The sequence below is a fragment of the Malus sylvestris genome, chromosome 16, assembly GCF_916048215.2.
Source record: "Malus sylvestris chromosome 16, drMalSylv7.2, whole genome shotgun sequence".
Classification (NCBI taxonomy): domain Eukaryota; kingdom Viridiplantae; phylum Streptophyta; class Magnoliopsida; order Rosales; family Rosaceae; genus Malus; species Malus sylvestris.
In genome coordinates this window covers 1,669,040-1,692,624 of record NC_062275.1, presented here as the reverse complement: position 1 = coordinate 1,692,624, position 23,585 = coordinate 1,669,040, and the positions used below count along the sequence as shown (strand labels likewise).

At 35.2% G+C, this 23,585-nt stretch overlaps 1 protein-coding gene and 1 long non-coding RNA gene across 2 annotated transcripts; one reads left to right on the top strand and one right to left on the bottom strand.

Annotated features, from left to right (window-relative positions):
* Positions 1-8,468: 8,468 nt before the first annotated feature.
* LOC126606314 (uncharacterized) lies at positions 8,469-10,668 on the top strand. The gene is made up of 3 exons (XR_007617183.1): positions 8,469-8,521; positions 8,657-9,598; positions 10,461-10,668. It is a non-coding gene; the product is annotated as an uncharacterized LOC126606314 (long non-coding RNA).
* A 9,563-nt stretch (positions 10,669-20,231) lies between these two features.
* LOC126607750 (uncharacterized) lies at positions 20,232-20,822 on the bottom strand. The gene has a single exon (XM_050275475.1). It carries the CDS (start codon positions 20,820-20,822, stop codon positions 20,232-20,234), a length of 591 nt encoding a protein of 196 aa, XP_050131432.1.
* Between the last annotated feature and the right edge of the window lie 2,763 nt (positions 20,823-23,585).

Below are 23,585 nucleotides of genomic sequence, written 5' to 3'. Positions count from 1 at the left end.
TATTGTTTTTCAACCTACTTATAGGTGCATGCAAGATTTCTCCTCCCATTAATGTGAGATTCATTCTTAATACGCACCCTCACGTGTGGCGAATTTTCAAGCCTAACACGTGAACAACACAAATGGGTGACATGGAGCGTGCGTGGTCTTTTGGCTTCACACATGGGTATGAAGAAAGTTAAGGTTACACCATAAAACCAATTGGCAATATAGAAAGTAGCCCAACTTACTTATAAGTTCATGCAATGTCCTAATGAGTCAATTTTATACTATATATTATTCCCTATTCTTGGTATATTTTGGTTATTATTTTAGTGAGATTTTGAGGCTTTGCTCTATGTTTTTATTGTAGGACATGCGAACTTGTTTTGATCATAAAGTAATCAAACGGTGGAATTTTTTAGTGATTCCAATTGGAGTGGCTTCATGAGTCTGTCAAGAAGATTGTTTCAGAATTTCATAATTTTATCTCAAAGCATCAGATCGTGGCGAATTAATTTATGCCCAGCGTGCAGTGCCGGCAGATTGGGCTGCAGAGCTTATTTGTGACTTTTGGGTTGGAAGATGATGGATTTTGGACTTGGGTTCTTCTTCTAACTTGAAGAGGAGGTCCTAATCTTTAATTCTAGCCATTTTGGGTCTGTTTTGGAACCCTGAAGATCCAGAAACATGGCTATCTTTTTTATGGGCAGATTTCATAGTCATAATAGGAATGCAATTCTTAGTTATCCTTTTGTTATTTTATTTCCTAGTTTTTAGAAAACCTTTTCTATGAGGGTTTTAATTTGGAGTAGTATAAATAAGGCTTTTTAGCCATTAAGGTTAGGGGGAGAAGGCACACATTATTTTGGAGAATTTCAGACTTTTTACCTACAAGGTGTTTTCAATCATTTTTCTAGTTAATATATTTTCTTTAGTTTTTATAGTTCGTAACTAATTTCTGTTTGCTAGGGCGAAGCCATGAGCCTTAGCATGAATATGTGATTTTATTAATTTCCTTATGAATGGATGCATGCTTGCTTTGAATTATTAATCATTGCGATTAAAGCTATCTAATTGTCTTAGTAATTTGCGACCATTAGGATTTTTAGACAAGTAATTTGATGCAATTTCGGTTGGAACATGTAAGATCGCACATCGCCCAGGAGAGTGATCCTTATATGTATATTCTCATCTCTACCTAGCACGAGGCCTTTTGGGAGCTCACTGGCTTCGGGTTCCGTAGGAACTCCGAAGTTAAGGGAGTTCGCGCGAGAGCATTCTCAAGATGGGTGACCCACTGGGAAGTTCTCGTGTGAGTTCCCAGAAACAAAACCGTGAGGGCGTGGTCGGGGCCCAAAGCGGACAATATCGTGCTACGGTGGAGTCGAGCCCGGGATGTGATGGGGGCCCGGGTCGGGATGTGACTATTTGGTATCAGAGCCTAACCCTGGTTGTGGTGTGCCGACGAGGACGTCAAGCCCCTAAGGGGGGTGGATTGTAAGATCCCACATCGCCCAGGGGAGTGATCCTTATATGTATATTCTCATATCTACCTAGCACGATGCCGGGATGTGACAGAACATCACCCTGAAATTGAGGAGGGCTTCTTATGATTAGTAATTGTAAGTTCACTTAAGACGAACATCACGCTCTTAAGGGTTCCATGGTTTTTCAAAGGGTTTTCACAAAGCTTAATGAGTCTTGCATGTTTATATTTGATCTGAACATTACAAAAGGGTTGCATGTTAGATTTACGTTTTCGCTTGAACATCACGAGAAAAATATGCATTAGGAAAACCTAACCTTCAAAGCATGTGTGTGGAAATTCATAAGTAATTGGTAAAATTGCGTAGGATTGTTAAGGGAACGGCGGAACCCTAATCTTTACAAATTGACTTTCTTTAAATTGTTCTCTAGTAAATTCCTTTAATTGTTTTTAATTAAATTCGTTTTTATTATTTTTAAATTCAAAATCAACCTTTTCCAATCTTTGTTCTAAATAATTAGCTAAGAATTAGTATAAACATAAACTATGCATTCAATTCCTGTGAAAAATGACCTTGCTTGAACTGCTATACTACGACAACCTTGTACTTTTGCAAGTATTTTTAAGTGTTTTTATCCTTATATTTGCCGGTGATAAAAATCCTTATCACTCCTCCTATCAATGTGGGATTCATTCTCAACATTATATACATAACTTTTTTTTTAGTACAAAAGATATTCTACACTAATCCACTTAAGACTCTATATTTTAAAGACTCACTTTCCGATTCATTGGAGATTTACTCTGATATCATTTTTTTTATATAACTTTTGACAATCATGTTCTTCGTTAGGCTGTAGTCTCACTGTTAATTATACAATGAACTTTGAGTTTTGCTTTCGACAGTTGTCCAGCATTCATCCTGGTTAATTATACAGCTTTTAAACATGGGGAGTTTTTCCTTGATAAAAATAGTAGGGCAAGGGAGTTGGCGATGACTTCTCAAAAAAGAACGAACGCAATACCTAAATTTTCATACATCCAGAAGGGAAAAAATGTGGTAGTTGAGTAAAAGTATAATATTGCAAAAAAACCAGTGATTAGTAATTGAAATCTAATGATATCAATATTAGCACCCTAATATTATTGATCCAAATCATGTTCTTAATCGAACTGAAAGTGATTACGTACGTTTGTCTTATATATATTTTTTTAGAGAGACTTTGGATTCAGTCCCTAGTCAATAACATTATTTGACTAAACCTTTAATAGTATTCAATTTTTTATCAAAGTCCCTTGACTTTAAAGGTACACCTCATTATGGCTATTAATATGTATTTTCATTGTTTGATATTAATTACTTGACATGTTATGAGATTTAAAATCCCATATTATATGGCATATAAATTAAAAACGATTACAATAAAAAAAATACTCAAAAATTTTGATTGAATAAATAGATAAAAATAGGTAACAATATACCTTTGAAATAATAAATGTCAAACAAATGTACCCATAGTGTTCAAAAAAATTGAAAAGGGGAACGTTTTATTATAAATATGTACACATTCTTAACAAAAAAATAAATAGATTTTACATTAAATATGGGTACATTTTACATAAAAATGGTACATTTACAAAAAAAAAAAATTGGTACATCTTACATATAACAAAGTGGTACATTTATAAAGAAAAAAAAAGAGTTTTAATGAAATATGGGTACATTATAAATGAATTATGAGTATAAAAAAATTTAAAAAAAATTATGGGCACAAAATGAAATTAATATATCGGTACAAATTAAAAAAGGGTTGCCAATTAAAAATGGTACAAACTAAAAATAGAAATATATGATACAAAGTTTAATGATAAATATAAATGTACCAAATGTAATGTTTCTAATACTAATTGAATATATTTCAAAAATAAAATTTAATTATGTTGATATATAAATAATTTATAACAGAAATAATGACGTTCATTAAAAGTTAGGACCTTGATCAAAAATAAGATTTTAATCAATGTAATAGAAAAAAGAGGGATGAGAAATTAATTTCTCATTTTCTTTATCTGAATTTTTTTTAAGGATAAATCGCCAAAATAGTCTCTGAGATTTGCATAACTCATCACTTTGGTCCCTGAGATTCCAAATCGATAAAAGTGGTCCCTGCGATTGTCCACCATCCATCATTTTGGTCCTTCCATTAAAAACTCTGTTAAGTGTTCCGGAGCTGTTGGCCGGAAGTTTGGGCAATTTTCAAAGCTTCGTAACTCAATCGTTTCTTAATCAAATTCGACCCAATGGTTGCCAGATATTGCCAGAAAATAGCCTCAAAGTTGATTGGTCAGAGTGAAAACTTGAAAACTCACCAGAAACTGGGTAAACTTCAAAACCTTTATAACTTCTTCAATACTCAACAAAATCAAGTGATTCAAAAATGAAAATCATACTTCTCGATGAGACAAAGAGAATGATACCTTTTTTAACTACTAAATCGCCGTGGTTTGGCCGGAAAACGGCTTGAAAGTGGCTATCTTGGTCTCGAGTTAGCCACTTTCGAGCTGCTTTCCGGCCAAACCACGACGATTTAGCCATCTAAAAGGGTACCATTCTCTTCATCTCATCGAGAAGTATGATTTTTGTTTTTGAATCACTTGATTTCGTTGAGTATTAAAGAAGTTATGAACGTTTAAAGTTTACTCAGTTTCCAGCGAGTTTTCAAGTTTTCACTCGAACCAGTCAACTTTGAGGCTATTTTCTGACAATCTCCGGCAACCATTGGGCTTTGAAATAGGTATAATCTTATTCTACACTTTCCTATCTTCATTTTGATATATTATGGGTCGAATTTGGTTAAGAAACGATTGAGTTACGAAATTTTGAAAATTGTCCAAACCTCCGGCCAAGAGCTCCGGGACACTTAACGGATTTTTTAACCGAATGACCAAAATGATGGATGGTAGACAATCTCAGGGACTACTTTTATCGATTTGGAATCTTAGAGATCAAAGTGATAAGTTATACAAATCTCAAGGACCATTTTGACGATTTACCTTTTTTTTAATAAACGAATGTTTTTCATGCGATCGTTCGAAGCACTACTTTTTCAAAGTTATAGCATAAATTAATATTGCATAATTTAACTGTAGCAGTAGAGGGGTGACCTTAAGTTTTCTTTAGAACAGGCCTTGGACGCATTGTTGAGCACCATCCCAACTGATCATAAACATGACTCTGCACGAACAGAGATTGAAATTAAGGCACCTGCTGAGAAGTTCTACAATATCTTCAATAGCCAGGCTCGCCACACGTCCCAAAAATTTATTCTGGAAGTATCCAGGGAGTTCACTTGCATGAAGGAGGAAACTCATGGCTCGATCTATCAAAAGTTGGAATTTCAGTATACGTGCATAATATATGTGTTTGTTTAGATATGTTTTTAAAATGATTGAAAACATTTTTTGTGAAAATGTTTTTAAAACCAATCCTTGGTAAAAATGTAAGTTAATTTTGGAAAAGCATTTAAAGTGATTCCTGGAAAAGCACATAACTGGTGCTTCTTGCAGAAAGCAATTTAAGTGCTTTTGGAACAAATTTTTTTCTTTCTCTAAAAGTGCTTTTAACCATTTTAAAAGCACATCCAAACTAGCTCTATATTTATATATAAATACCTTCATGTATTTAACATGGTATGTACCTTTTTTCTCTAAGATCAGAACACAATTATATGTTAATCATAATCCAGCAATACTAGAAGGATCGCAATAACTAAACCCTGATTCACAAGCGAACAACTTATAACCCATACGTGAAAAATATATATTGATATAATGGATAATTAGAACAAAATATGTTGGTAAAGAATCGAGGTGTGCCGCAATAATTCAACCATCTCATGTTATTTCAGTCTTCAAAAAATAAAAATTACTAATATAAATTTAGAAAACTGACAAAAATAACTTCAATTTTCATTTTTGTGAAAACTTAAAACAAATTATTTATCAAACGCTCCCTTTATTGTTCCTTGGTCAATATAGAGACCACTTTCTTGTGAATACATAGGGGACGAAGTTCGAGTATTCAAGGAAAAAGTGTAGTCAAACAACGAGAACAAATCCATAACACTGAATGGACTGAAAAAAGATGTCTTCCAGTATTACAAGAGCTTCAAGCCAGTCTATCAATTCACTCAAAAGAATGAAGACAACATTGCAAAATTGTCGACTGAATATGAGAAACTGACTGAGGATGTTGCAGTCCGGACAAATACGTCGGTTTGATGGTTAACATCGTCAAGGATCTTGATGCTCACTTTATCAAGGCATGATAAATTAAGGAAAGGAAAAGAATGCAATGGTGAAACAGTGTGACGTCCATCGTTAGTATATAATATTTGTGTTAATAATGCGTGCCTTTTGCTTGATTACAAGTAATTAAAATGCCTTGCTTTGTAAGTTGCCTTGTAACAAATGTACGTGAAGGGATATCATATGTGAGATTGTAATGTATGAACTATGGTATGCAAAATAAAAGGTGTAGTGCACCATCTCCACTTTGTTGCTCATCGTCATATAAAATCGCCTTAATCAAATACATAGTACTTTTTTTAAAGAAACAATAGTATTTTTAGTTGTTGTTAAACAATGGAGACACATATGATCATGGAAGAAATAAAATGCAAAATAATAGATCGAGGTTGAGAGACCCAAACAGTATCAAGAAAAAAAATAGCATTAATTAATATCTTATTTAACAACCCTTTTGATGAAAATTGATTTGTAATTAGTTATTTTTTAGCAATACAAGTGAAAAAGAAGACCACAATATGATGATATCCATGAAGTTCCTTCGCCAAACAACAAAGACAACCATTTTTGCGAGCCTTAAAAAAAACCAATAAAAGAAGGTAATTTTATTTAGGGGCTTTTAGATCCAGGTCAAAAAACATAGAGTGTTTTTAGAAGTGACTCCAGTTATCTAATTATATGTTTTTATTTCTTTAATACTCCTTTTATATTTTCTAAAAATATTAAAAATCAATTAAAATATTTTAATATTATGCATTTTTCAACTCCAAAATATCTAACTAATATCTTATAAACAAAAAAAATTAATATACTAACATAAATCTATCTGCAAAACAGTATACCCTAATTCAAGTAGCAAATATATGAATGTATATTATACCTATAAGTGAGATATGAAACCTAACTAAAAAGTAGAAAAAAATATAATATACCTACAAGCAAGACACATTAATATGTGACATGTTGACTATGAAAGAGAATATGTCATATAGGTAGATAAATACAATTAACCTATGATATAGGTTGATTATAAAAATTTTAAAAAATCTATAAATGGGTTAAAGCAGGAGGAAGAACAAGAAATAACAAATAAATAAATAAAAAGAAATAATCAAAGAGATAATTAGGAAGAAATTTGATTTTTACAATAAGTTTTTTCTTTTAAGAGATAATTATTGATAATAAAATAATTAAATTTAAAGAATTGGACTTATTTTAATAAATTGGACTATTCTTACTATTGGCTCAAAAAACTGGAGTTATATCAAGTTTCCCCTTTTATTTACATTCTAAAAATTTAATTGCACTTCAAATTTTATATATTTGAAAGATAATACGTATGCGCAATTAGAATCCCAAAGAATATTCCTGTGTCCAAATGTTGCATGCAAAACATAAAAACCTTTTTTTTATTTTAAGGGAATTGTTAGTAGCATTTCAAAAATCTTATTCTACACTCCAAATTTTCTATATTAAGAAAGAAAAATACATTTGTAAAGAGTGTACAATGAGACTTTTGAAGTGCCAATAACACTTATCTTTCTGAATTAGGCATCAATGATCCAGCTTTGATTAATTACAAAAGAAGTAATAGCATATTTGTTTATGGGTCCCAATTTAATTGAAGTTTTCTGAATCGTTGAATTATTGATGTCTCATTATCAAGTTCGCTGTTGTGATTAAATTTGGTAGGTCTAGTCATAAAACCTCCCATGTGAAAGATGAAGATGCACAAGGATCCGCAGACTCATCATTTTCTTCAAGTGATCAGATCATATCCACCACAACTGCCTCCATAACTAAAACAAGCTATTTGTCTAGGACTTTGTGGGTTGTGGCTCTATATGAACATTAAGCAACACTTAAATAATAATTTAATCGTTAACAAATACATATAATTTATAAAATTTAGTCTAAAAAATTAGCTTCTCTAACATTACTCATTTATAAATTGTTAAATTTTATTTAATGACTAAAATGAGTATTTGAAGTTAAATGTTAATTTTTTTTTATTTTTTCAAATGATGAGTCAAATTTCTTTTTTCTTATATATTGTGGGACCTGCTGTTACAAAAATTGTGTAAATTGGTTGGGTGGGGTACGTGATTGGTGTATTGTGGGGGATTTGGATCCTCTTCGAGTCGGGATCCTCCAGATCGATGTATATGGACCGTTGAATTTTTATCCAACGACTACAATTATTATAACTTTAGAAGGTCCCCTTATTTATAGCCGTTGAATAAAAATCTAACGGCCCATAAACATTGATCAGGAGGATCCGACCAATTGCCTCGGAGAGGATCCAAATCCTATTGTGGGAGCCATTTATTAAATAATCAAATTAATGGATTTGACGTTATTGGGTTATGCTATCAGAAAACACCTGGGATGTTGTGTCACAGCCCGTCCCGGGGGTACTGTTGACGGGAATATGAAATGGCGGGAATGCCCTTGTCGTTACTAAGGTACGTAAGTATGTAACGTTATTTTGAATTAGGCATTGGTTAATTGAGAGAATGTCATATGGTTGGATGGGATTTGTGTTGGAAATTGATTTTTGGTACGTATGATTAGGATGAAATAGAGGGTGTGGATTAGTTTGGACCACACAAGACCTCTCTCTCTCCCTCTCCTTCCCCCGTGCTTTTCCTGTCTCTGTCTCTCTCGACTTCGCACCCACACACACACCCATCGTACGGCACACACCCAAACCCTCCAAAAACTCGACGGATCGAGGCAAATAAGGTATGTATCTTCATCGTTTCGACGTCCTGAGTTCATTGATGCTAGTTTTAGGAAGTGAAACCTTCGAAAAACCCCTGAAACCCGAACCCCAGTTTTTGAGTACTGTTCATGCACACGTGAAATGTTGATTTTCAGGGAATTCTAAGCTTATAGTGAGCTTAGTGAGGTCCTAAGGAAGCTCGGGGACGTTCGTTTGGAAGGTTTGGACGTCGAGATCGTCGAGTTCGACTTTGGCCGGTTTTGCTTGGATTTTTCCGATGAGATTTAGTTGTTTTTAGAGCCTTAAAGTAGTGTATTGTGATTCTACATGTTTGGGGCTTCAATTTGATATATTATACGAATAAAATGGTTGAGAAACGAAGGAGAACAAGGCGTTTGAAGTTTGGCCGGAAACCGGCCGCCGGAAAAACCAGTCCGGCGAACCCAGGGTTGGGGATGATGCGCGTGGGGGCGCGTGTCCCCGTGCTTGTCCTGGCGCGTGGGGGCGCGTGGCACATCAAACAAATAATCTAAAAATATGTCGACGTTCGTGACGTCGAGTAGATCACTGTGGTATATTCATATACCCAAATTGAGCACCGTATGAAAAAGTTATTACGATTATTGGTTAGGTGCTTTAAATAACGTTTTATAGTTTTCGCATTTAGGTGAAAATGTGAATTGACGATCCGACCGTTGGATCGTCACCAAACTTTGATACGTTGTAATACGTAATATTTGAGGATTATTGGAACTTACGGATTGGGAATCCGAGTTACGGATCTTCCGGAATTGGAGTTGTAAGTTCATAAAATAAAATGTTAACCGTCACTTAGTTTTGGAAATTGACGGAGAACCGACCGTTGGATGGTAATGAAATTTCAGGATGTTGTCCTAGAGATATATTGTGGATCTCTAGAAGTTATAGATTTAAAATCTGAGTTGCAGATCTTTCGGATCGAACTGCGTAGTGATGTGTTTTATATAAGTTATATCCTATCGATATGATTTCTGAGGTTGGATTTGATTATTGTTCTAGGCGGCGATCGTCATGACGCCTTGATGTGTTGTGCTAGGGAGTTGTAGGGCGAACTCCAGGTGAGTGGGCAGTTTTGTTTTCGTATTACCTATATACTATTGAGTTTTCCCAGAAATTGAATTTAAATGAAAGCGTGATTTAAAATGCCATGGATAGATTTATATGAAAAGTATGATTTGAAATGCCATGCATAGAAGTATATGAAAAGCATGAATTGATGTATGATGCATATATATATGTGAATTGGTGCTGTGGACGCACAGGTAAGTATCAGGTGAGTTTTATATTATTCATGTGCATTGTTGATGTGTATATTGTGGATAGCTCATAACCTGCAATCATGGTGTTAGTGCTTATATTATTCACCACACCGCACGCTCGTCTTGGATCCAAGTAGATGGATGTCGTACAGACCAAGTGAGGGTTCCGACATGCTAGTCGTATAGATTACTAGATGTGATTCCGACTAGTGGGTGACCTTAGATTATGTGCACAGATGATTGATGAGAGAAGCACTAGAGCGTATTATTACACCATCCATGTCGTACAGACTACTTCAGGTAGTTCCGACTTATCTGCAGTGTAGTGCCGTACAGGTCATCGAGGTGACTCCGGTTGGATTGGATGTTGAGCTATGGAATTAACCGTACAGGACCAACTGCAGGGTCTCCGGTTAATTCAACTTTTCACCTGTTACATTGATGCATCATTTATTTTGTTTTCGAAATTAAATCATGGCATACTTTCGGGTTTTAAAGAAAAATTGATGATTCGAGATTTATGAAAAGTATTATGTTATTATACTATTTTCTGGGAAAAGTATACAGGTTTTACAGTGAGGGGTTAGAATTATTTTTGGCGAAATGTTTTTGAAAAGCTTGGTTTTACTGACCCACTCAATTTTGTTTTTCGCCCCTCCAGGTTCTTGATAGCAGAGTTTTGGTGGCCACGAGGAATCCAACGGTATTCTGACAGAATTCACAAAAGTAGGACTCACCCTCGAGGGTTTCCATTTTAATAATTGTATTTTAAAAGCTTCCGAACTGTGTAAATGGTTACGTCACTCTCATGTGACGGCCAGCATGCCCTCCTTCGGGACGGGGTGTGTAAGTTGGTATCAGAGCATAGGTTGCAATCCTGAACATCTTGAGAATTCCCTAGTGTCTTCTGTCAGAACTATACCACCTCGTAGGGAGCCACGCCATTCAGATAAGCTTAGTTTCTCTAATTTAGCAGTTTAGGGGGAAACTATTACTATTGTGATTCAGTCTATTATCTAAGAAACTCTTTGAGACTGGTTATAAGTTGAATTTGAATCACTTTATGGAAATTATGAACCCGAGGGAGCAGAGTGTTGGCTTACTCACTTGGAAAAGACGTTTTGGGTTATGCCAATCAAAGGAATCTTCCTTCTGACAGTCGGGTCGAGACGACTACCTGGTTGTGGGTTATGAATTTATATTATGGTGGAAACAGGAGTATTATTCGTCGTCACCGGAGGAAACAGCCGATTGAGAATTGTTTAAAGAATTGTTAAAGAAAAGATTTATTCCTCCGGCATATTATGATGGTAGTAAACAAGAGTTTGCATATGGAAAACAAGGAAGATGACGACAAATGAGTATTATAGAAAGTTTTTAGACTTGCCTCGTTTCCATTCGGATATTGTTGCTAAGTTGGTTGAGGTGTTATGTTGTTTTAGGCTGGATAATAAGAGGAAGTGGCGTTCTTTGGCGATCACTATCCAATGTACTATTTACCAAGAATTTACGAGATGTTGTTGAGAATTGAGGACTCTGAGAACATGATCAGCGAGAGTAAAGAAGAATAAGAAAAGAATGGTGATTAGAAGACAGACGATAAGTTTAAAGATCCGTCATATCAAGGACATCGAAAGACTCAGAGCTTCAAAAGAAGTGAAGTTAGAACTAATTCTTCCAGCTGAGATTTTGATGCCACTGGTCAGAGGCGAAGGGATAGATTTATTGGTGAGCCCAGATCTCAGAGATAAGGTGATTTGAATAAGAGAAATGTACCTTTGTGCCATAGGTACAATATTAGACACTTTGGAAAGTGTGGGGATCAATGAATGTGTTCATGTGGACGGATGGGACATAGAGTTATGAATGGTCCCTAGAATCAGTTATTACCTAACAGTCTTCCCTGACACCACAATATCGATCCAGCAGGTTTATGGACTTAATAGTTTGGTCAGATGGGCCGTGAGTACAGGGATATTTGATGAGTTATAAGTCCAGCCGTACAGGCCACAAGAGGTGGATCCGGCGAACATATTATTTGGAAAATTGAGGAGTAAGCCGTACAGGTCATTCTAGCTGACTCCGGCTGATATATTTCTTATTATGGACGATGTTGCCAAAGAGAGTAATGTTGGAGCACGATCGAGGCGTATTTATGTATTTCTAATGAAGAACAAGATGATAATAATACACCTTCAGGGTGTCCAGTGATGGTGGAAGAAGTAGTTATGCCAGTGAATCTTATCCTGTTAGACATTGTGGATTTCAATGTGATTTTAAGCACAGATTGGTTAGGTTATAATCTTGCCAATATGGATTATCAAAGGTTACCTTTGTGATTGAGCAAAGTGGATTGAGTTAGGCCATCATTTATGCTGTGAGAGCAAAGAGATTGTTATTGAAAGGCTGCCAAGGATACTTAGCTCGTGTGGTGCTAAATTAGTTGCTTCTAGTATTTTGGAAAATGTAAAGGTGGTTAGACATTTTTTTGATGTTTTCCCTGAGGAATTACCTGGATTGTTGTCGGGCGGAGATGTAGAGTTCAATGTTGAATTGTCTCCAGGTACAAATTTTATGTTAGAGATTGGTTCATGATGAGTTAAGGGAATTGGACAAAAGCGTCATTTGTGGACAAAAGCGTCATTTCACTAGACCTTCAGACAGAAAAGCTATAGAATCACACATATTTGCATAGGTTTATATTTTAGAAATCTAAAGTTTTCAATTATTTTAAAGAATGAAGTGACCGAACTACCCACACATGTTGTGCATATGCTTCCATTTAACAGAAATTTGGATGGAATGAATGAAAAATTAACAGCAGGGGGCAAATTGGCCAAAAAAATTAGTTTAAGTCCTTAATTTTCCAATTAAAAAGTTCAGGGGGCAAATCGAAAGTTGGGTGATAGTTCAGGGGGCAAATCGGCAGTTTACTCGTTAAAAGAAACTTGCTGTCTTGTTTTTCTTTTTCCTTTTTTGGAAAAGCGATCATTCGATCTTTTTTATCTAATTCTCATCATCAAATAATTCAGATCATTAAAATTTGATTAAACGGTTAAAAATACGGGCTAATTCTAAAAGTTATAATAACTTTAGCCGTTAGATCAAATTTCAAAAGCTCGGATTATTTGATGAGGATGATTAGGTAGAACAAATCCGAAAATGATCCCTTTCCCTTTTTTTGAAGGGAGTTTTAACGAAAAACCCGCGATATTGTTCACTTTAACGAAAAACCACATTTTTACATTAAAAAGTCAAACCTGGTACTATTTACTTTACTTTTTATTTTGTCTTTATCGTTAAAACTCAAAGTTTTCAAGCAATTTTCATTAGTTTTCCTTTTTTTAAATGATGCTGTCTTGTTTTTCTATTTGATACTTTTAATATATATCTCCTTTAAAAAATAATCTTAGATGAACTTTAATATTAATTACTAATTAAAGAAAAGAGAATTTGAACGAAAAACTTCTGATATTGTTCATTTTAAGGAAAAATCATATATTTACACTAAAAATCAATCATTGTACTATTTACTTTACCATTTATTTATTGTTATAGTTAAAATTCAAAATTTTCGAATCATTTTCATTAATTTTCTTTATAAAAAATGGCTGTGAGTGGAGCTGGTGATTACAAGCGGGAGACTGGGGGGTTCAAAGCGAACGCTGATAAATCGTTTGTACAAAGTCATTAGCAACCAGCACCACGTGTACATTCCCGAGCCTCTGATACTGTACCACCATGTTGCGGTAAATGAAGGGGACTGGGAAACTTCGGGCTCTGTGAAGTCTGGAAATACACCAAAGGTAATATTAATCACCCTCCTCTATCCTCCTAACCCAAACTGAAATTTTTCTTAATTAATTCCACTTGCTTGCTACAAAATAAACATGCTAGACTTGAAACCTAGCTAGAGCTTGCGTTACCTCATATATATTTTTTATTTATTTTTAAATAAAATAGAGAATTGGTGGATATTATTAGCATGGTGTAGGATGTAAATGATAACATTCATCTAAGAACTAACAGATGAATGTATGCAAGCAATATCAAAGAAATACAGAGAGAAAGATCGAAAGGAATAGAGAGAGAACTAGAGAAAGAAATGAGTAAAAGTTTTGTTATTTCATTAAGGATGAAGAGAGATACAAAAGACCCCTGATTCCTTTATATAGTCTGCACATGTAGCTTATCAGCTAAGCCACCTGTGTAACTGATTCTTAACAAACTAACTAACTCCAATAGCTGATGTGGCACTTATGATGATGTGTCAATCATTATATATCTTCAACATCCCCCTGCAATCTCAACCGGGATTTTCCAGCTTGAGATTGTAAAAATGTTTGACAAATGAAGGACTGTGAAGACCTTTGGTAAGAACATCGGTAGTTTGCTCCTCAGTTGGGATATACAACACCTCCAGATCGCCTTGCTGCACTCGTTCGCGTACAAAATGGTAGTCTGTATCAAGGTGTTTGATTCTTGAATGAAACACCGGATTGGCACTTAAGGCAATAGCGGACATATTGTCACAGTGAATCGTTGGTGGAGCATCCAAAAGTACATCCAAATCCTTCAATATATTGCGAATCCAAGCTATGTCTGCAGCAGTATCTGCTAAGGCTTTATATTCAGCCTCAGTAGAACTCCTGGATACCGAGTTTTGTTTCTTCGATTGCCAAGAAATTGGATTATTGCCTAAGTACACAACATAACCAGTGATAGACCGACAAGTATTCAAATCTGCAGCCCAATCAGAATCAGAAAACACAGTAAGCTTTGAAACTGTGTTTGCAGAAAAAGTAATACCAATATTCATGGTTCCTTGAAGATAACGAATGATGCGTTTAACAGCGCCAAAATGAACATCAGTTGGTGAGGACATAAACTGACATACTGTGTTTACAGCAAAGGCAATATCAGGCCTAGTAAAGGTCAGATATTGTAAAGATCCCACAATGCTTCTATAGGAAGTTGGATATGTCAACAATTGTCCCTCAGAGTGTAACATTTGATGATGAGGTTTACACAGAGTGGTTGCTGGTTTACACGATTCCATATCTGCTTTATGGACAAGATCTTTGATATACTTAGACTGATTAACAAAAACACTGCCATCCGCTTTATATTGAACTTGTAAACCCAAAAAATATGTAAGCTGTCCCATATCCTTCAACTCGAATACCTCAGATAATTCTTGAATCACTTTTTGGATCTTCAAAGGATTAGAACCAGTTAAGATGATATCATCAACATAAAGTTATAAGATGATGATATCAGAGTCATCCTTCTTGACAAACAAACTTGTATCAGAAGCTGAGGCATGAAACTCCATAACTGTCAAATAACTTGTAAACTTTGAATTCCACGCGCGTGGAGCCTGTTTCAAGCCATATAATGACTTGACCAATTTGCAAACATGAGAAGGATATGATGGATCAATAAACCCTTGTGGTTGCTGCATATAAACTTCTTCTTGTAAATCTCCATGTAGAAAAGCATTCTTGATATCTAATTGTCGAAGAGTCCAATGATTCATGGCAGCTAAAGAAAGAATAATCCTTACAGTAGTATGTCGAACAACAGGACTAAATGTGTCCAAGTAGTCAATACCATGTTCTTGGGAGAACCCTTGAGCTACAAGCCTTGCTTTATACTGGGAGACTGATAGGAGCATATTTATGCAACTTAGTTAGCTTGTTTTCTTGCACTTTTATAGTTAGTTTGTGGTTATTATAGTGTTTTAAGCTATTTTCGTGTGTTTGTAGGTCCAAATGACAAAGTTGGCGAGAAAGTGCAATTTGGAGCCTTTTGAAGCAGTTTTGAGCATCAAATGGATATCACATGCTTGGAGCCAAAGGGATGGACGAAATTGAAGATCAAAGGAGGCAAGAAATGAAGAAATGAACATGAAGAACAAAGAGTTCAGAATTGGAAACCAAAGTTTCTAAAGTTGGAAGTTGCTATTCTTGGAGGTTTCCATTCTTGAAAGTTTCTACTCTTGAATTTGAAGTTTCCTAATCCTTTTTCAGCTTTGTTCTAAGCCCATGCCGCACCCTAGGGCCCTAATCCTTTATTTTCTGCTAAATTTAAACCCTAGTCCATCCACCCTAGGGTTGTGCCGCACCTAGTGTTCTAGAAGCCTAGGAATCTGCATAAAACCCTAATTCTTTTCTCCCTTGGATAGGCCAAGCCTTTTATCTCCAAAACCCTAACCTTTTCCCATCAGATTTTGTGAAAACCCTAGCTTTGCCATGCCTATATATATGTGTTTTTAAAGCCTAAATTCGTCACCACCCTTCACACCATTCAGAAACACCTTGCCGCAACCCTAATCACCATTCTACATCACAAAACACCATCCTACATCCATATACATCTCTGCCGCACCTTTTGGAGAAGAAGAAGAGCCTTGTCGTGCATTCCATTGATGAAGGAGGGCCTTGTGCGCAAGCCATCTGCATCCTTGGGAGTTTTCATAGTTTTTTCTTCCCTCGTTTCAGTTTCGATGTTTATTTTAATTTGGGTTTCAATTGCTATGAACATGTGGAACTAAACTCTTATTAGTTAGTGGTGAATTTGAAGCCATGGACATATGTTAATATGAATTGATTCCTTTCAGTTATTGTTTCGTAAAACATGAATGTGATTTACTTATCTATTTGATTGATAACTTATTCTTGTGTGTTGATTAAGGAGGCCTACTTAGTTTGCATGCTTGAATCTGATGCTAAATTATAAGGGACTTTCACCTAATCGTTAGAAACTTATAATTACAAGTAGTGGAGATTGTTAGTCACAATCGTGTTAAGTAGATTATTGGCAAAAGTATCATGCAGTTCATAGTTATAATTGCCTTGTCAATGCTTATGATTTCCATGGAATTTAATGATCTTTGAATGTATCTCTATCATGCTGTTCATATAGGGAATTTGAGAAGAATAATTTGGGTTGTTGCATGCATTCATCCAATTCAATGAATTTAGGGAAATCTGAGAGTTAATTTGTGCATTCACGATTAATTTGGGGCATTGTCGTTCATGGTTTAAAGAAACAATACTGGAAATTGATTTATGTTGCATATGTTCATGTGTGGAGAAGGATCCTCTAACTAGCTTTTCACCCTTGAATTCATCTTAATTTCGTTTTAGTTTACTTTGATTTGCAATTTGTTTAGTTTTAATTCAATTTCGTCAGGAATCAAACACCCTTTTCTGTTTTATGTTATTAGGTCAGAATCTGTCATAATTAGGTTCTTTAGAGTGTTTTGAGTCAATATAGGTTAGGTTTAGTCCATAACCATTGTTTGGGTCTTAGTTTAGTCTTAAATTCGTCCAATTTCATCTCTAGAATCTGTTTTGAGTCTAATTGTTAGTATTGTGCTGTTTTGAGTCTTTTAAGTGTTTTCTAAGTTAGTTAAGTTACAATCTGTTTTCTTTTAATCTTTTGAGTCAAAGTAAGTTTTAATTTCGTCCAATTCACTTGTTAGGTTTAGAATTGAGTCAATTTCACTTAGTTTTGCAGATTTGAGTGTCTTAGGTCAGTTTAGAGTTTATAGAGTCTATTCTTGTGTTTTTAAGTCTAGTTTAGTGTTTTAGAGTTTAATTTGAGTAGATTAGCAGCCCTAGTTAATCCCCGGTTTAGAACGATCCCTACTTACATCTTTGCTACAATTGTTATCAATAGGGTTTAATTTGTGTGTCAAGTAATTTTCACATCAGAGACACTGCCATCGGGGTTTTTCTTCACTTTGTATACCCATCTGCTTCCTACAATTGTTCTATCTTCAGGTGCATGAACCAATAGCCAAGTTCCTTGTGCTCGAAGTGAATCATATTCATCCTGCATTGCCTTTTGCCATTGTGGATTAGTAGCCGCTTTCCGAAATGTCTTCGGTTCTGAAGCATCAGTGATCTCAGAAAGAAAGGAATAGTCACCCGTGAAAGGTTCTTCATTAGTGATTTGGAGAGAACAAAGCTCAGGACATTGTGCTACTAAAGCAGCATAATTTTGTCTCTCAATTGTTCCACTCTTCAATCTAGTGACCATTGAGTAAGTCGATGGTGCAGTATGTAAAATGAGATCAAATGGAGATAAATCAGGAAGGATTACCTCAAGTTGTGACTCGGAGTGGACATGCAACAAGGATTGTGTACCAGAGTGATGATGTGTAGGAGAGTGATGATGGGAAGAGCTTGGAGATGCATGTAGAGTAGTGGTATCAGTCGAATTTGTATCCTGATCACTAGGTTGAATCACCTGTGTATTGTCCGAACTAGAAACATTCAATTCACCAACCATATTTATACTGTCACCATTTACAGGAATACTGTGATGTGAACCAGTATCACTTGCTGATATATGTATAGAACTAGCTGCTTGTGAATCATGTTGTATGTGTGTATGAGGCAGGACTTTTTCACTTGGAACTTGTAACTGAATCAAAACAAGTGTCTAAGAACACCTATTTGTAGGTGTAGAATCCTTAGATGGCAAAACTTGTTTAAACGAATATACATCTTCATCATGTACTACATGCCTTGACAGAATGAACTTTCTAGTCTTGATATCATAACAAATAACTCCTTTATATCCATGAGCAAAACCAAGAAATACACATTGAGCTGACCATGGCTCCAATTTATTTTTATTAAATGGTCTCAATAGAGGATAAACTGCAGTACCAAAGACTTTAAGATGCTGCACTTCAGGAACACAACCAAACACAACTTGATAGGGAGACTGCATCTTCAAAGTTCTAGATGGCATCCTATTGATTAAGAATGCAGCATGAAAACAAGCATGATACCAGAATGCTGAAGGTAATTGAGCATCTGATAGCAAACTAATAGCAGTCTCAACTAAATTTCTATGTTTTCGTTCAGCAAGACCATTTTGTTGTGGGGACATGAAACTTGGTGTATAATTCCTTTTATCTCCAACAACTGTCTAAACACATTACTCATATACTCACCTTCACCATCTGATTGAAGAACTTTAACAAAAGCATTAAACTGATTCTCAAGAAATGTAAGAAACTTGGTAAAGATTGGAAAAGCATCGGATTTATTAACCATCTGAAAAATCCATACAAATTGAGAGCAGTCATCTACAAAGCTTATGTAATACCTATAACCCTCTATTGACCTATGCGGTGAAGGACCCCATATATCTGAATGTATCCTTTCAAATACAACTTTTGACCTATCGGGACTTACAGAAAAAGGCAACTTAGTCATTTTGCCTTGAATACAAGCAGTACATATAGATGGAGACAAATCTATACTAGCTAATACTTTAGACTTATTCAACATTGCAGTAAACACTTCTTCAGATGGATGACCCAACCTTTTTTGCCAAACTGTAGTCTTTAGCTTCTTTCCAACAAAAGCAGCACATCTTTCAATACTTGGTACTCTGGATCTCGACAGCACTGTTATTGGTATCTTGAAGAGCTTCCCATCATCACTCTGGCCTTGGTACACAATCCTTCGAGTTGCTTTGTCCTGTATCAAGAAGATCAGATCATCACATACAAACCAGCAATTATTATCCTTGCATAATTTCTTAACAGACAACAAATTCATTGTAATGTGTGGAACATGTAGCACATTTTGCAAAATGAGTGACTTTTGTTGAGTGTTAAGAACAGAAGAACCAATATTTTTAACCACCAAACCTTCTCCATTACCAACAGTGATCGTGGCATCACCATTATAAGGAGTGATATGATTTAAAACTTCGACATGTGATGTCATGTGGTTGAGTTGCACTTGTGTCAACTACCTATGTATCAGCAGCTGAAAAACCATGGATATTTGAGTCTTCAGTTGCAACATTTAGGCCTTGAGCAGCCATCCTAACAAGAGATGTAGGTGGTGCACTGCCTTGATATGAGAAGTTATTTCTATGAAAGCATTCCAAATCCCGATGACCTATTTTCCCACATATCTGACATACCAAGATCCCTCTAGATGATTGATTGTTATCAGCTCTAAAGTAACAATTTGGTGCTGTATGACCTCTTCTATAGCAGATTTGACATTCAGGAGATATAGCATTTCTGTAATTTGTATCACCATTCCAAGTGTTTCCTTGTTTGCTTCCATTACCAGAAAAAGAACTTTGAGAACCTCCATTTTGAACACCTTTCCCATTATTCCCAAAAGTAGAATATGGCCTGTAATTATTATTCCCACCATTATAACCACCAGAGAATTTTTGATTGTTGAAATTATTCCCATTATACCTCATGTTGTTATTACCATTATTGTAATTATTCATCCCTTGAGACCTTTGTGCATTTGAACTCTCCCATTGTTCATAACTTGGAGTATTGCCCTGAGATCCCTGTGTATTCGAGCCATTGCCCTGAACATACATGGCAGCCATAGAACTTGATAAAGTTGTCAGTCGAGACTCAATACTGCCTTCAGCCCCAATTAGTTGAGCTCATCAAAGTGTCTCTTGCTAAGATTACTGTCCTGATCATTTCAAACTCTAGAGGTAAACCAGACAAAGCAGCAATGACCAAATCATTCTCAGTGATTCTCTCCCTTGCAGCAACCAGTTGATCCTTGATAACCTTCAATCGAAGCAAATACTTGTTAACATAATCTGCACCTTTCTGTACAGTATGAAACTCAGTCTTGAGTTGATTAACCCGGACAACAGATACAGATGCATATCGTTCCTGAAAAGATTTCCAAGCTTCTTGAGAAGTTTTACACCCAATGACATAGTCTATAGCTTCATCCGAAAGTGTAGCAATCAGCAAACTCAATAGAGAGACATCTGTTTTAACCCAGTCTTTATATGCAGTAGTAATTTCTTTAGTGACCCCAGTCTCAGTATTAATTACAAACTTTGGAGGACACTGAGACTCCCCACTAAAGAAATCAAAGTAATCATACCCCTTAAGCACCGATTGAAACTGATAATCCCATTTGACAAAATTATCTTCTTTCAACTTAACAGTGATCATGCCCAAAAGACTTTCAATTTTGATAGAACTAAACGCCATATTGTTGATAGAAACTGAATCAAGAAATCAAGTACTCAAACAATCTTCAAGAAGTATAACAACTCCAAGAACACACATTACTGGCTATCGGCCTTGTTCGTGTGAAAAAACCCAACAAACACTCAAACAAAAGCAATGGCTATCGGCCTTTATGCTTTGACAGAAAACGCTTCAACAATTATTCAATCAGAAAAATGGCTATCGGCCTTCAATATCATACTCCAAACATCAAGAAATGGCTATTGACATTCAATATCATATTCCAAACATCAAGAAATGGCTATCGGCCTTCAACTTTCAGTCTTTCACAAAAGATTCATCATTGCGACAATTACACACACACTTGGAGTGCAAAAAGAAAAATAACACCTGATAAACTCGAAGTCTGACTTCCCAAACGCCAAAAGCTCATTAACCCACTAAAGCACAGCACATCAATCAAGACAATCTTTCGGCACAGCACAACGGAAATACACACCACGAGATCGAACCCTCGGTGAAGATACCATGATAACATTCATCTTTCGGCAAGCAATATCAAAGAAATACAGAGAGAAAGATCGAAAGGAATAGAGAGAGAACTAGAGAAAGAAATGAGTAAAAGTTTTGTTATTTCATAAGGATGAAGAGAGATACAAAAGACCCCTGATTCCTTTATATAGTCTGCACATGTAGCTTATCAGCTAAGCCACTTGTGTAACTGATTCTTAACAAACTAACTAACTCCAATAGCTGATGTAGCACTTATGATGATGTGTCAATCACTATATATCTTCAACAGTAAAGCGTTTACTCTCAAACCTGAAGATGAAGAGTCTTCTGCTCTCAGGGTCCCCCTCTCCCCTAACGAACACTTGGAGTAGGATTCTCTACCTTCCAATACCATTTCATTCTCCCTCCTCCTCTTACACTTTTCTTTTTGTCTTTTTCTCTATATAATAAATTTAAAACAAGATGTTGACGCGGTAACCATTTAAATAGGAGAGGAGGAATGGAAAGAGAGATTAAGAGGGGAGATAATCTTATATCTTCAAGAATAAAGGCTGGAAGAAGAGCAAGCTATAGCCTTGTTGTTTAGTTCTGACTTGGACTGTCTTTAGTCTTTTGAGCAACTTCTATAATTGAGTGTAATAGCATTTTTATGTTATAGTGTGAATAAGTTTAATCTATTGGCATGTTTATCCTTACATGCAACCGCGGAGTCAAAATTTTCATATGGGTGGGCTATAATTTCATGCTTATACACATATGGAATCCAAAAAAGTTTTTTTTTTTTTTTGGATTCTACAATACAATGCATAATTCAATACATGAAGGCTAAGAATTAGATAAAGAGGGAATGAATAAAACAAAATTTTCAAAGTGAAAACAACTTAAAATATTAATTTATTTTCTTTTTCATTTTGTTTGTTTTTCCATTTGTAAATTTTTTTTTTTTTTCACAGTTTACTTATTATTGTTCTTTGTCAGACTATTACTGACATAAAAAAAATGAAGAACAATGCTTGGCTACTCAAAGATGAGTAAGAACTCCCACTCAAAATTTTTTATGTTCGAATCACTGAAGTTTGTGCTTATGAACAGAACTGTTCATATTATGAATCACACTATGGAGATCATTTCAGCAAAAATTGAATTAAAATTAAGGTCATTTAGTCAATTTATTCTAGTAAATACATAAATGGTTTGTAATGTTTTCACCAATTTCTTTCCTTTGTTTTTTCACAGTTCGACTACTAAACGACCTTAGTCTAATTGATTTTTTGTAGAGACAATTTTTATAAAGTGATTTCTAATATGAACTGCTCTATTATAAACATGAAGTTCTATGGATCGGCAACAAATAGGTTTGAGTAGGAACTCTTACTCATCCTTTGAGTAGCCAAATATTGTTAAAAAATGAAATAGTTGCTAATTAATGAACCGTTAAATTTTCTGGTTTAACAAAGAGATTATTTTCTTGTGAAACCATAGGCGACGAAGTCAGGTATTCAAGGAAAATTAAACGATGCGAACAAGTCCATAACTATGAGGGCACGATTACGCGCTTGGAATTGGAATGAACAATAATCGGATTATGAACAAATCAAAGAGAACGGGCAACGGAAAGATAATGGATTAGTCAAGGAAATTCATTGATGATTAAATTTCTGCTTCATCAGTCTTCAGCAGTTAGGAGAAGGGAGAGCCAACCCAAGAGACAAAATCATCAGATTGTGAGCAAGTTTTGCAATTTCACGGGAAACTACATTTGCTGCCCGACATCGCCAACCCTTTTGATGAAAATTTCTGTGTCATTATTTTGGCAGGAAGACACTAAGCTAGTGTAAAAGGGAAAAAAAACTATCCAAGAAGTTCCTTCACAATACAACAACCGAAAAAAAATCCTGTGAAAAGATGCTGCATCCAGAAAAGAAAAACTTTTCTGAAATTAGGCATCAATGATTCAGCTTTGATTGATTCCAAATAAGTAACATGAACTCCACATTATTTGTTTGTGTCATAATTTTATTTTGATGACAATACAACCTCTTTTTTTTCTCTCTCTAGGTTATGTCAAGATAATATAAACCATTGATTTCTATTAGCTCTAAAGAACCCTTAATTTTATCACTAGTTAAGGTAATATAAACCTAAATTAGTTTTATCACTATATATACAATATATACACACATTTCCTCGTGCCAAATCCAAACAAACGCCTCAATATCGTACAATCATTCACTCCAATAATGCTATGGAGGTAAAGTTGATCAATCATTG